We start from the raw sequence: 15,144 nt of genomic DNA, 5'->3' as shown, positions 1-15,144 counted from the left end.
CAAGTAAAATTTAAGTTGCTGCGACGTTTTCGGCAGTTAAGCCCGCAGAGCAATTTTCGGTAGTTAAGCAGGCATATGCTGATAAAATTCAGTGTAGATATAACGCCAAATGAGTTGAAGAAACCAACCAACGAAGAGACAAACAATTACAGGAGGAAACTGTTAAATAAATATATAACGTTTTTCTCCAATATTTACAATAGGCATCTGTTTATATACGCTTTGGCGTCCACCACCATTTTCAGCTAGGCCTAGGATGATGATAAAACGCGAAATGACAGCACTTACGTTAGTAATTTACATTTCCTTAAGAGGGTCAAAAAATGTTTTAACGCAAGGCTAAGACTGAATGTTGCGCCTCCAAGGAGACGCAGACTTCAGACGGTATTCGATTTTGAACTCCGAACAAAATTGAGATTTACGATTTACCCAAATGCACTACATGATTATGCTATTACACTAACCGAATGCTCTAACCTTCAAAATTTTAATGCCTATCATCTGAGCACTGAATGCAGATCATAAGCCATTCGCGCGATCAGGATTTGGGGGATCGGGTTTACGATCCAGGCATGCATGTAGCCGTACATAATCCCTCAACAGCTGTTGTGACACGCAATCAGCCAAATATGATTTCCCATCGCGAAATTCTATTGGGTCTCCCTGGACAGCCCTCCTAGAATGATTATTGTTAGATGAACCTACATCCCGGCAAGCATGTGTAGTTTGCAAGTTTCTCCCAAACTGCGCATGCTGAGAACCCTGACGAGGGGTATTTCCAAATGAATACAAACCATGCTGAGGATTTTGGTTCATGCCAACAACTTCATGTGATATTTGTGATTGCCTTGTCTGAAGATATGGAATAGCACTGCCACCACTGGTCAGAGGCGATGAGCCAGATGCAGTACGATGGCTAGCCGTTGGAATAGCACCATCCAGAGACTTTTGGATCATACCCACAAGTTCATTTGAGAATAGTTGTGGCTTTGTCTGATGAAATGGAATAGCACCGCCGCCACTGGTCAGTGGTGAAGATGAGCCAGACGCAGTACGAGGGCTAGATATTGGAATGGCACCATTCTGAGACTTTTGTGTCATACCCACAACTTCATGTGAGAACAGTGGCTGCTTTGTCTGATGAAACGGAATAGCTCCTCCCCCACAGGTTAGTGGCGAAGATGAGCCAGATGGAGTTGGAGGGCTAGATATTGGAACACAACCATTCTGAGACCTTTGAATCACACCGGAAACTTCATGTGAGAATAGTGGATGCTTTGTCTGATGAAATGGAACAGCGCCTCCACCGCTGGTTAGTGGCGAATATGTGCCGGATGCAGTACGAGGGCCAGATATTGGAATAGCACCATTCTGAGACTTTTGGATCGTACTCAAAACTTCGTGTGAGAATAGTGGTTGCTTTGTCTGATGAAATGGATCAGCGCCTCCACCGCCGGTTAGTGGTGAAGAAGAGCTAGATGCAGTACGAGGGCTAGAAATTGGAATGGCACCATTCTGAGACTTTTGGCTCATACCCACAACTTCATGTGAGAATAGTTGTTGCTTTGACTGATGAAATGGAATTGCACCACCGCCACTGGTTAGTGGTGAAGATGTGCCAGACGCAGTACGAGGGCTAGATATTGGAATAACACCATGATGGGACTTTTGGATCATACCCGAAACTTCATGAGAGATTATTGATTGCTTTGTCTGATGATATGGAATAGCACCGCCGCTACTGGTTAGGGGAGAAGATGAGCCAGATGCAGTACGAGGGCTAGATATTGGAATAACACCATGATGGGACTTTTGTATCATCCCCGAAACTTCATGGGAGATTATTGATTGTTTTGTCTGATGATATGGAATAGCACCGCCGCCACTGGTTAGGGGCGAAGATGAGCCTGATGCAGTACGAGGGCTAGATATTGGAGGCGACATCCTTCCACTTGTATGCAATGATTTATAAGGAAAAGAGGGAGAGATGGGACAAGAGATCTCTCTTGGTGTATGAGGATCACTGGAAACAAAGGGCACAAAAAAAGTTAGTACCTTCTCTTTCAAATCAAAGTACGTAAAATAAAATAAATAAAAAGAGCATAAATTCGACCAATATGGCATCAGAGTCTTTATCCACCACCTTTCCTTGTCAACTTAACTATAAAGCTACTTGCCTAAAATAAGTGCTAAAGTTATGCAGGTTCCTAGCTTTTGAATACATGTACAGCTACAAATATTCATATGCACAAAGAAGACTGTTGTATTTTTTATCGTGATCTTTCCCATGCTTAAGGGTGTGCCATTTGAGTTTGAAAGAGACCTTGATCCAGAACCCGCTTTCAAGTTTCTAGGCGGATTGGTCCCGGCTACTTCTGAGTCTAAGCATGAATTACGTTTTGCAGGTCCAACGACCTAAAAGAAATTAAAAGCGACGAATCGTAAGAACTAACAGACAACGTAGCCATGCACAAACTGAAAAAAGTAATGCAGCTTGACAAAAGATGATTGTATGAAATGACATACCAGAGATCTCACTGCATTTATTATAGCAGTAGGATCTTCTGAAGGAGCGGCAGATAAAATAGATCTTTCCAGCATAGCATTTTTAACAAATGAATGCTCTAGAAGTTGAGCAGCCGAGGGACGATTTTGAGGATTCCTTTGCAAACAAAGCCTTACAAAATCTTTTCCATCTTCTGAAAGATGATCTGGAATTGTCGGAAGTTCCTTGCTGTTCCCAATCTTAAACATAGCAGCAACCTTGAAATATGTGGTGTAAAACAACAGAAACAAGTTAAGCAATCAATGTTCCTAGACAAGCATGTGCTCCAAGTTTCCAACCAAGAATCCTTTGTGTCCGAAAATACATTTCAAATGATTCAAGATGCTTTTAGTCTGTCTACAAACTCACCCCTTCATATTGGCTCCAAGGAGGTTTTGTTGTCGCCATCTCCAAAACAGTGCATCCCAGACTCCATATATCAACCGCAAGATTACAACCATTTGAATTTTTTATAACCTACATATTTAAGGCAGTAACACGGATAAGTATAGACTACACCATAAGACCAGTGACAAAAGTTTACATGAATCAAGAAATCATCCTGACCTCAGGTGCCATCCAGTAAGGACTTCCTTTGAAAGAAAATGGACAAGATGGACCACTTATCTGCAAACCATTCAAGATAGGAAATATCAAGTTAGAAAGATGGCAAAGCAGGTTGCCCTCCCGCCAAATGAACGGGGCAGGATAGGTGGGCCCCTATTTTTTGGAACAGTTAGGAAAGTTAGTGCACTCATTTTATGATGGGTTAGGTTTTTGATAGGCCAAGTCACCTAAATAAATAAAAAAATTAAAACACATTTTTCCAATATAGTGAATGGGATGAGTTTAGGGTGTGGATCTTGCACTAGATGGGTCAACTCAACCTATCAAAAGCCACTGATTATGAGAGGCGGGTCCTTGCACTTGATAGGTTCCAATGTGTAAACCCAACCTACCAAACATGGCACATTAAGTAGGTTGGCCTGGCTAGTAAAACCCATTGTGATGAAATGATAAGCTCAAGTCTGCGCAATAAAACATTTAAATGCTTCTGCGCAATAAAACATTTAAATGCTCTTACAAAGTCATAGATGTTGCACAATAAAACATTTAAATGCTCTTACATGCTTTGCCATCCCAAAATCTGCCAATTTTATCCGCCCATTAGGGTCCACCAATATGTTTGCTCCCTTAATGTCCCTGATCAGAATTTAGTGATCAGACCAGGGGAAATCATTTCACAGATCATAACATAATTAAAACAATAGATACGAATTGAAACCGCAGTTATTAGTCTAGGAGACTGGCGCATAGTAGCCACCTTTGAAAACACTATAGCGGGCGGGCTAGCTGTAAGGTAGATGTTTTTAAAATTAATAATATAAACTAAATAAAGAAATTCATGTCATTTTATTTATTTATTACTATACTGCTTCCTAGATTGATGTGCAATCTTCTGACCTGTTACTTATCATGAATTTCTTTATAATTTTATTTGGAGTTTTATGCATACAATAAATTAATAGAAAAATAACAAATTAGTAGAATGAAAAATGAGAAGAAAGAGCGGGAGACATAAACGACATTGCCATAAAGTGTGAAGGAACAAATACTAAAACAAAGGTAACTTTTTTATGGAATGGTCAAGGAAGAAGGATTTCAAACCCTATTACTTTCTAAAGCAAAAAATGAACTAGAAAATAGGAAAGAAATAACAGTTTTACCCCAAAAATCTAAGCTCAGGTAAAATGGGTTTTTATCACGGGTGCGCCACTATAGAACATGAAAAGACACTAGCGGCTGCAACAACTGCTATTTGAAAACCGCTATTCTATTTCAATCCCATAGCAGCTCAAGTCCACTCTGCCGAGCTACTCCGCTACAGTGAGCTATTGACTACAATGATTGAAAATTATATGAGAAGACTTCAAGTACAATATGTATAAAACTCACCTGTGAACAGTGTTCTTGGCGTGTAAATATGCGAGGCCTAACAAAATTTGTCGAGTATAATTGCGAATTGCAATTTCACCTAACTGGCCATATTCCTTAACCAGCTTATAGATTGACCCACCGGAGACATACTCCAAGTATACATAAAGTCTGTCATCGATCTGTTTAGGCATAAAATTTTCATAAAGCAGTAAATGCATTCGGAACTTGACAATTGATAGTCAATAGTTTGACAGCATGTGAAGCACTAAATTACAGTAGTAGCTGCAATTGCAGTTAAGAAGAAATTTAATCGTGTTTCTCAAAACATACAAGCAATTACAACAACTGATTTGTGCAAACGTGGAAGTCTTGATTTATGCAAGCAGATTCCGAAAGTGAAATCATTTACTGTATAAAGTCAAAGATTCAATAAATACCGTCTCAGATCCATAATACTGAACAATATTTGGATGCCGCAACCGACTAAGCATTGCAATTTCCTGCAAATGCCATCACGTATGTGAATATTCATCGCTATGATTATAAAATGTCATTAATTCACAATTACACCTTGTTCAACTGTTTAAACAAGTAAGCACAACTGAGGAAAGGAAATAATTTTTTCCTTACGTCATAATTTTAACCATTCCAAAGGAAAGGCAAGTATAAGACATGCAAAATGGATCATAGAAGGGTATTACACCGAATCTACGAAAGAACGCTTACTTGGCCAAGTTGCTGTGCACTTTCCCTTGATTTAGCATCATCTGAAAAAAGGGTTACCTCCTTCATCGCACACATCTCACCACTTTCTCTATAGAACATCAAAAGTTGAACTACGTCACAATTAAAGAGTTGAAAGAATTTAATGCAGAAAAAAACACAAAGCATGAACAACAACGAATATCAACTTTCAAACAGGACCAGTGCTGACATATTAACGAATGAGGGTGATGTAAAAAGTGGAGAAATGCATATTCAAACACAATCTGCTTGATTAAGAATTCCTGAATGACGCATACAGTGATTATTGGTCCAACAGCAGAATACATCTGGCAGGCACCTGGGTAAGTTGGTACCGCTGTACTACTCCTCCCTTGGTACTTACGCCCTACCCAAATTTTACATATTACTCCCAAATTTTTATTACAAAAACAAAATACGGAAAAAACGACCATATGTACCACGTGTCATAATTTAAAGAGAAGGTGAACACAAAAATAAAAATAAAAATTCATACACTTGATACGGACCTGTTAAAACCAAGATATACATGTCCAAATGTTCCCCTTCCAAGCAACTGTCCTTTTTTCCAGCGCGAACCTGTGCTTATCGAAGTTTCTGATCCGGCAGGACTACGAGGGGCTGAAGGAGTTGTTGATGCAGAATAGGTTGGAGAAAATGGACACGGCTTAGTAACTGTTATTGGAGGAAGTGGTAACTGATGATTCTTTTGCTTCACATCGTCAAGGCGTCTTGTATGTGCTTCTGCTGCAGTTCCTCCAGCTTTGGGATGCAGAGGGGTCACAGTACCACTCTGTATCCTGGAACTGGGACCAGGGCTTGTCATTCTGGGACTAACTATTGGAGAACACTCAGGGCTACACCTGTTTTGAGGCAAAATCATCTGTCCCGAAAGATCCCCACCAACTGAAATATGGCTAGAATTACGGCCTGAAACCAGACTATAGGAGTGCCCAGAAGCTATATCTGGATAAGGCTTTCTTGTCTGTAATTCAGAGTTCAACATTTGTTCAGGACCAAAAGCTCCCGTTGGATTTCTAGGACTTGATATTGAACTACCTGGAGCACTACACAAACCACCTGGGCGAGCCACTTGCAGATTTTGCAGATATAATGGAACCCCTCTTGGTGAGGTAGACAATGGCTTATTATTGCACAACTGAGGACTTGGTTTTGAGAATGTTCTTGAGTTTCTTTGTATAGTAATAAGTGGTTGGTTCTTGTGCACCAGACTTCAGGAAAATAGAAATAAATTTAGTAACAAACAAAAAGAAAAGGTAAATAAACGGAAAGAATTTAAAATAAATGTATCTAGAAGGAAACAAAATAACCTGAAAGAACTATTAATGGTTGCTCGGTTTCCATTTTCACAATCAGAAGCCAGAGGGCTAACAAAATGCGGCGAATCAAATGAGTTGCCACTATCAACTGAGCTTTCACTAGAAACAGATGCAGTGGCTATTTCTCCTTCCATATCAGTAGCGTCTTCCTTGTTTGAAACAAAACCAGGTATTGGAAGGGGAAAATATAGAGATGGCTTTGAGTTTATGGCTCTATCAAGTTTTGATGTTAAAATAACCCCAGCATTTGCACCAATGGCATCCGAAAGATGTGACCCTGGTAATGGAAGTGGTTGAGAGAGAGGCCTTTCTGCAAAACTTTGACATCGGGATACATGTGTAGAGGGTGATGGTGATCTTGAAGGTACAAGAGATCTAGATCCCTTTTTGGAGATGGCATCATCACGATATCTCCTTGATCTTTCAGATTTATTATTGCATTTCTCTTCGGAAGCATTCTTTAATTTCCGCTGTATGGTGTGAATAATACTTTCCTTGTTTTCCTTCCTTTTCGCCTCTTTGGAAGAAGACTTTCCCCACCACGACCGCATGTCTTAGGAAAAGCTTGCCAAACACGCAGAGGGGCAGGGCAGAAGCTATTTGCAAATTCTGGGTGTAAATTCACATTTAGCATTACAGCACAAATGTTTGTAATACAATTAACTCAATTGGGGTTCCTCTGAAGTGTCACACCATAACAATCTGTAAAAGACTTCCAATCTTAGTTCGTTCTCAAAAAATAAACATTTAAAAAAATAAATCATCCACACCAAAAGGCTTTACAGAAGTAAATGAGAACAGGTAATTGATAATCTATTTTGAAAATATTTTGATCTATGTTGTAGTAGTCTGTGGCACTTGCTGAAACCTATTACATGACAACATACATTACAGATGCTTTCACATTCCAAACTGAAATTCAAGGAACCCAGGAACATTGTCAGGTTGAAAATTAGAAGGCGAGATGATAATATGATGATTTTAGGAAATTGAAGACAACACAAGTATCGGATCAATTAAGTTCTACTGAGTTGTAAATTTGTCATAGAGTGCCAAAGTGTCCCTAAAAAAACCAGAAGCCACGGCCCTAACTTGTTCTATGAAGACAGTTGTATCATTATATACTCAGAACTTAAAAAAAGTGAACCACTGACAATGAAGTAATGAAGATAGTGTAGCAACTGAGTTCTATAATTAGGCAAGGTGCAGCAGCAGCAGCAACAAAAGTCTTATTCCACTGTGAGGTTGTCTACATGGATCACATGAAACCACTAGACAAGGTTCAATTAGGTATAATTGACCCCGTGTTTTAAATTCTGGATAGTGGTTCTCAGATACCAGACCCTAAAATACTTTAACAGGATTGCAGAACAGCCACAATTTAAAATAATTTATACAGTTTATATAATGTATAATATATATGTAAATTCATAAAAATGGTAAAAATTGCATGAATTAATGACATTCATGATTAATAACAAAAAAACCTAGGTATCTTCATCAAAATTTACTTAAGTTTATGTCAACAAAAGCCACATACCAGTTTCTTAGATACAATCATCAATTTATCAATCTTTTCTTTCTTAAGAACAAACTAGCCAGCACACAGACAGAGTTTATCAAGTACATTTCATTCATTCTCTCTCTTTCAGTTTTGTATTCAAACCAGATATCATAATTAAACTCTGAACGGACACAACTGACAAACAACATTGCACATGAACATAAAATCAGCCCAATGAATCGAAAAGAACCAGTGACAGAGCCGTAGTGTCCTTCAATCAGATCCACTAGTTCAACCAACTGTAAAATGACAACATACACAATGCTATTCACAAAGAAATTGACTCAAAATCGCACGCACCAGCAATGCCACCAGCAGCAACTAATCAGCAACAAACCAACACCAAACGAGAATGAGCTCCAATTCCTAGACAGAAAATAGCAACCGAAGCTCAACTAGTTCAAATTCCAGAAAGAAACATGCAAACGATTCTGCACAATGATAGGTTTCAAAACACACAAATTATTCAAACCAGCACAATAAATTAAACAAAGAACGAAACACTGTAACCCTACACTTACTCAGTGATACGTTTCTTCAGTGCCAGAGCATCGACATTTGCCGAAAATAAGAACCTCGAGGTGTCCGTTCATCACAGACACAGTAAGGCGAAGTTAAAGAGTCAGAGAAAAGCCATGGGAACTTGCAAGAATAAGAGCGAAAAACAGGCACAAAACAAGGTACTTTCAGTTTAGTGTTATTGTCCAAACGTAAGTGCAGTGTGAGAAACTAATTAAATAATAATAATAATTAATGATTTATTAATTTTTAAAACTTTATTAAATGATTCAATACTGTGCATAAACTTGTGGGAACCACCTCCTAGTAGCTATCTCACCGTTAAATACTCTGATATAGATACACTCGAAAGATGAATTACATATGGTGCCATCTTACGGTTGGGGTATCCGGCATTAGGCGCTATCATGGTATTATATTGTATCCTAACACACCGAATCTTTATTCGGCAGTATTTAACGGCAACTTATGCATAATCAATTATTTATTTAATATTATCTGTGACCTACTGATTAAGAGGATTTTTTCCTTCTTTTTTTTTCCTTTTCTCTTTTAATTCCTTTTGAATACTCTCACTTTTTTTTCCTTTTTTAAACATGTAAACAATGTTTTAAATCCAAATGAAATTAAAAAAATAAAGAAAATGTAAAAGTGTGTTGATTATTTTTATTTTCTCAAATTTTTAAAATTATTTTTTGATCTTTAAACATAACCAAAAAGATTTTCCAAAACTGTTTCTAGTTTTTAAATGGTAAATTTTTGAGAGATTAAAATAGCATTTCTTGAACAAATTTAAAATTAAAATGATTTTTTTTCTTGGAAAGGTAAAACTGGATTCTTCCTAAATATTAAAAGCACGCGTACACTAAAAATTATACAACAAATATTCAGAGTATTTTTTATAATATAATAACAACGTTTCGTACTAAAATATTAAAATAATATTATAATTATGGAATACTAATACACTGAATATATTTAATCTTTAATAGTTATATTATTCAATATTGAGCATAATATATTCAATATATTAATTAATGTTGAAGCATACTAATAAGTAGTAATATTTAATGAATATTTAATATTTAATATATTTAAATATTAACATGACAATAGTGTTCAATGTATTTCTCTGTTTATTGCTTTTAATTCCTTCTATGAGCACCATTTTAAAATTTGATTTTTATATGCATTAATGTTAACCTTTTATGCAATCTCTTCAAATGATAAGTTGCACTTTTTTTACTATAAAAATACTTTTAAATGAAGTTTCATAGGTTAATAATAGGATGAAAAATAGAACAAAAGAATTTAAAGTATTTATAATATATATTACATTAATGGTAATATTAATGTTACCAAATAAATTAATTAATTCATTTCACCCCTATAATTAGTTTATACAATACTGTTTGTATTGTTATATATAGAATTCTTTTTTTAACTAATTGAGAAATCTTAAAAATGATAAATGACTTAGTTCATAGAATTTGTTAGCCATTTAGGTGAACTATTCTTGATATTAATGTGATTCAACATCTCAATTTTTAATTTAATTAACTTTCACTTAGTTAAGTAACATGTTAATCATATTTTTTCCCCAAAGTAGACAGGGATAAAATGAATTTATCTTATTGATAATTTATATTTACTGTAAAGTAACTACAAGTAATTAATACAGTTTATATATAATTAACTAATTATATTCACTCTATTATTGTGTTATAATGTGCATCTTAATTCAAATTTATAGCAAATTCAAATTAAAAAGTTAAAAAAAAAATCTCACATGATTTGAGTTTTATACACCAAAACACAATATTAACTTTTGCATGATTTATTGTCATTGCCTCTTTATAGGAAAAGTCATTTGCTAACATATTTTTATTTCTTTGTTTTGTTTAGCTGGGATGGATCAATAAAAAAAACACAAATTTGTAATTTTTATTGTTTCACTATGGTAAGATTTTCTTATTTTCCATTTTTTTAACATTTTCTTTACTTCCAAATATTAAAATAACACACACAAAAAATAACAAAAAAAAATATTCTAAAAACTAGATCAGAATATTTTTATATTATTAGAAAAAATATTTTATTCTATTTTTATATATTTCATTTTATTCTCGTAATAGAATTGTTTAATGAAACATTTTATCTTCTCATTTTTCATTGGATTTTGTCTTTTTCTTCTAAAGGTAATATTGTAAAGCTTTTGTTTGTTTTCTGTTAATAATATCACCCTACAAAATACTTTAAAAGGTTTTTAAAAAGGAACAACAATTTTATCATGGCGAAAAACAATCACACAATAATCTTTCATTTCAAAACACGTCTTAATATTTAAATATTTTATAAACACCATTTTCAAAAATAAAATAAAAATTCTTACTAAATAAAATTATAATTAAAATTATTTAAGTAAACGTTACAATTAAACTATAAAAAAATATTATAACAAATCATTTATATTAAATAATCTATTTTTTATAACATTATTCATAATAATAATAATAATAATAATAATAGTAATAGTAACTGTATAGCTAATTTGAATTTAAACTGACTTCGAGAATACAATTTTTTAAAAGATAGCATTAAATTTCCACTGCATTGGAAAATGAAGATTTATATGTGGCAGTGTGACTGAGCTTTTAAAGTATTTAAATTGATCGATTTAAATTGATAGCAAAACTAAGATGCTTTTAATATCTAACGATTAAATCTGGTTATTGGATTTTGTTTTGAAATTTTCCATCTTCAATTAACATGAATTTAAAAAGACTTGAAAAAAAAATAGTTATAAATAAGAAATGCATCTTTGTGATGTGAAATTAACAGTAATATTTAACCACTAAATCTGGTTATTTTGAAATTTTCTATCTTCAATTAACATGAAAAGACTTGAAACAAAAAATAGTTATAAATAAGAAATAAATTAACTGTGCTGAACAAATATTTATTAAGCAACGTAACAATTATTTATATATTATATAGTCTCTAATTTAAATTAAAAAAATTATTTTTTTATAAATGTATTAGAAAAATCTTTCTGTATATTAATGACGTGTAAGAATTTAGAAAACTATTTTTTTAAAATTAATAGTGTAAAATTAGAAGATTTAATTATATTAATATTAAAAATTTAAAGTATAAATAGAGTTCTTTTATAAACAAATTTTATTAGTTAAAAATATGTATCTTTTAATAATTTTTTCACTAAAACTCTTTTCCCTCTCTAAATTATTTAACTTCTTGTTTATTTATTTGAATATTAAGAACCGTTTTAGTGGTCATTATACTGAATTCTCAATTTTTGACAGATCAATCTTTTAGTTTATGTAAGTTAGTTTCCTATATTTTCTTATATTCAAATTGGTTATTCCTTTATAGTGGGTAAAATTTTGTTTGCATGTTTCTTTAGAGTCATCTATAAGTTTTTCTATTGATATATGATTTTGATGACATATCCTGATCATGCTTATGTTGTTCCTGGACAAATAAGGTTTCCTATGCGTTTGGGAGTGTTATAAGGATTTTAAGTTGTTTGTATACTTGTCAAAATTAAGGGAAGCTAAGTTACTTTGGTGCGGGAGTTTGATAAATTTCATGTTTTGCTTATGATGAATTTGACTTATGTGTATGACTTAATTAATTTGTATGATTTGGATGATTGTTTTGTGTTTGATTGTTGTTTGTGTTTGTGTGACTAAGGAACTTAGAATCTGAACAATTGAATAAATTGGTACCAGTTTTAATGTGTAAAAACTCTTTTGAACCAATTCACTACGAAAGAAGTACCAATTTGAGTAATTGATCAGGTCTAAGTTCACTTGAAATCACAAAACGTACTTTCTATCAATTGATAAAGCTTTGAGTGGTGTTGTACTAGCGTTGAGCACAACTTTGTCAAGGAATATCTTAGCTCCAGGACGTTGAGTACTCAATTTTGTTAATGTTTTGGCATTGAGGAAATTTTTGCTTCTTCAATTCTTGAATAAGTGTATTTTTACTCAAAACATCTTCAATTAACATCACTAAACCAATTTGATAACATTACACTTCAAGATTTCATATTATACTCAAACAAATCATCATAAAGCCCATATCACATTTCACAATTTTAGAAACACATATGTATAAGTTATCAACCAATTCAGTTAATGCATCACAAATTACAAGCCAATTAATAAACCATTTAGTTCATTAATTTACATAAATCACACACAAATTTGGACTTCAACATAAAAAAAAATATTAATTCCCTTACTTTATGTTTTTTTGTGCATTATACTTGTTTTTTCTTGTTTTATGTTTGGTTGGTTTTATCATTCTATAATGATTATATGATAATACATGGACAAAAGAAGACATATGTGGTTGTAGTAATATGAACTCGGTAAGGTCAATAAACTTAGAGAGTAATTAAACCAAGTGATGATATATCATTAATCTTGAGGATCAAGGTCCAATTGTATAAATTGTTATTATTTTTTGGATATTACAATAATAATCAATAATCATAAAGATTAAACATCATCTATGAAAAAGAAAAATATAAAACTACATATAAATATAATCAAATTATATAAAAAAGTTTAGTGATCATATTTAGTCCTAATGAATACAAATTTACCTATTCATAGTATTGAATAACATGGAATTAAACAAAAAGAGGAAGAATAAATGAAGACGTTGTAAATGGAGATAGCCTTTTAATGAATAAGTTCTCTCTGTTTTTTTGTGTTTACTTTTCCTTTTCTCTCAACCTCTTAATTGCTTTCCAATTTAGTATTTTAAGTTAATAACATAGTAGAATAACATGTAAAAAGAATAATAAAAAAAGGACAACCTTGTGTTTGGATAAGACATATTAAGAGGAAAAATAATACCAAAAAAAAATATTGCTTTATAACAAAATATGTTGTTTGGTAACACATTTGGACATAAAATGAAATTATAGAATTTTATTAGAGTAATCGGATTACTTAATTTAAAAAAAAAGTCACATAAAAAAGTAAGAATTTAAAACTTTTCTTATTCTAAAAGTCATATATTCTTGAGATAACTACCTTGTATATTCCTAAAAGAGGTCGAGCTTGAAAAAATGTTGATAACATTATAGTTGAACATTATTATTGTATTAATTTGTTATTGCTACACTTGATACTAATTACAGGAGCTTAATAGTAGATTTTGTGATAATATGGTGGAGTTACTTACTTTCAGTGCAACTTTAGATCCAAAAGGGCTTTAGATATCATTCAATGTAGAGAAAATTTGTGAATTGACAATGAAATTTTATCCGAGTGATTATACAAAACTAAAAAAGTGCATCTAAGAGTACAAGCTTAACATCATGACCTTGATGTTCCATTTCATTCTAAAATGAGAAATCTATAAAAAAAATTGAGTTTTGTTAAAGATTGGTCAAAACAGTGAAATATTTGACCTTGTTTCAACTGCTACAACTAGGAGATCTTTTTCAGTTATGAAGATTGTGAAAAATAGACTAAGAAACAAGATGAAAGATGAATTTTTAGTTGATTTTTTATTACCTACTTTGAGAGAATGATTGTTGAGAAGTTTGATACAAATTTTATCATTAATAAATTTTATGACATGAAGGAACAACGTGCATAACTTAAATACAAAGTATCATGTATTTATGTATTATGATTTATTTTTTTTATTAATTGTTATTTCCTTTTGACTTCCTTTCTTGAACTTTTGGATTCGTCCATAGTTTGGGTAGACTTTGCTCAACCTGATATAGATTCGATCAAACTTATTTTGACATGATCCTGACCAAATGTCTCGACCTAACTCAACTTGGCCAAACCTGATCTTATTTTACTTGATTTGGTCAAACCTAACCACATTTCTCTTGGTCCACATGGGTCCAACTTAACCTAAATTCATCGTAAACTAGACTTGGTTTGACTTGGACTTGAGTCAACTTGCCTCGCTCGAACCAAGATGACTCGATGGAGCTTAAGTCAACTCGACTCGACTTCTACCTAGGTCGATTCAGCCCGATTTATGATGAAACAAACTTGGTTCAACATGGGCAAAGACTAATTCAATTTGACCTAGACTTAACTTGACTTGGTCTTAAATAGGTTAGGCCTGACCTAGTCTTGATTGGAATAGGTCCCACCTGAGTTTAGCCCAACTTTATTAACCTCAAATGACATTAATCCATACCAACTCAACTTAATCTACGCTTAACTCAGCTCGATTTATGATGAGACAAACTTGGTTCAACTTGGACAAAGACCAATTCAATTTGACCTAAACTTGAGTTGACTTGGTGTTAAAATAGGTTAGGCCCGACCTGGTCTTGATTGGAATAGGACCCACCTGAGTCTAATCCAACTTTGTTAACCTTAAATATTATTAATCCACCTCAACTCAACCCAACCTCGGCTTGGGTCGACTTAACTATAATGTGCCTAGGTCGACTTATTTCAACCTGGACTCAGACAGTCTCG

General features: G+C 33.4%; 1 protein-coding gene across 1 annotated transcript; it reads right to left on the bottom strand.

Moving 5' to 3' along the window:
* Positions 1-137: 137 nt before the first annotated feature.
* Positions 138-8,820, bottom strand: YDA (Protein kinase superfamily protein). The gene is made up of 13 exons (XM_047304311.2): positions 8,653-8,820; positions 8,432-8,562; positions 6,559-7,269; positions 5,737-6,459; positions 5,210-5,297; positions 4,921-4,983; positions 4,502-4,662; positions 3,673-3,748; positions 3,113-3,172; positions 2,915-3,022; positions 2,527-2,763; positions 2,324-2,415; positions 138-2,023 (listed from the first exon to the last, which is right to left on the bottom strand). The coding sequence occupies exons 3-13, from the start codon at positions 7,116-7,118 to the stop codon at positions 520-522; spliced, it is 3,672 nt and encodes a 1,223-aa protein (XP_047160267.1). The 5' UTR covers positions 7,119-7,269; positions 8,432-8,562; positions 8,653-8,820; the 3' UTR covers positions 138-519.
* Positions 8,821-15,144: the final 6,324 nt, after the last annotated feature.

This window comes from Vigna umbellata, chromosome 1, assembly GCF_029865625.1.
Source record: "Vigna umbellata cultivar VRB3 chromosome 1, Vumbellata_1.0, whole genome shotgun sequence".
In the NCBI taxonomy this organism is placed as follows: domain Eukaryota; kingdom Viridiplantae; phylum Streptophyta; class Magnoliopsida; order Fabales; family Fabaceae; genus Vigna; species Vigna umbellata.
Note: the sequence above shows the minus strand (reverse complement) of the source record. Positions and strands in the feature narration are given on the sequence as shown.

What these genes read in the sequence shown, in the direction of transcription:
- YDA (XM_047304311.2), bottom strand. Translation starts at nt 7,118, where the DNA reads ATGCGGTCGTGGTGGGGAAAGTCTTCTTCCAAAGAGGCGAAAAGGAAG. An exon ending in GCCAAGAACACTGTTCACAG is followed by an intron (nt 3,749 to 4,501) that starts GTGAGTTTTATA and finishes AATTCTGATCAG; the next exon opens with GGACATTAAGGGAGCAAACA. An exon ending in AAAGCGGGTTCTGGATCAAG is followed by an intron (nt 2,024 to 2,323) that starts GTCTCTTTCAAA and finishes CTTTGTTTCCAG; the next exon opens with TGATCCTCATACACCAAGAG.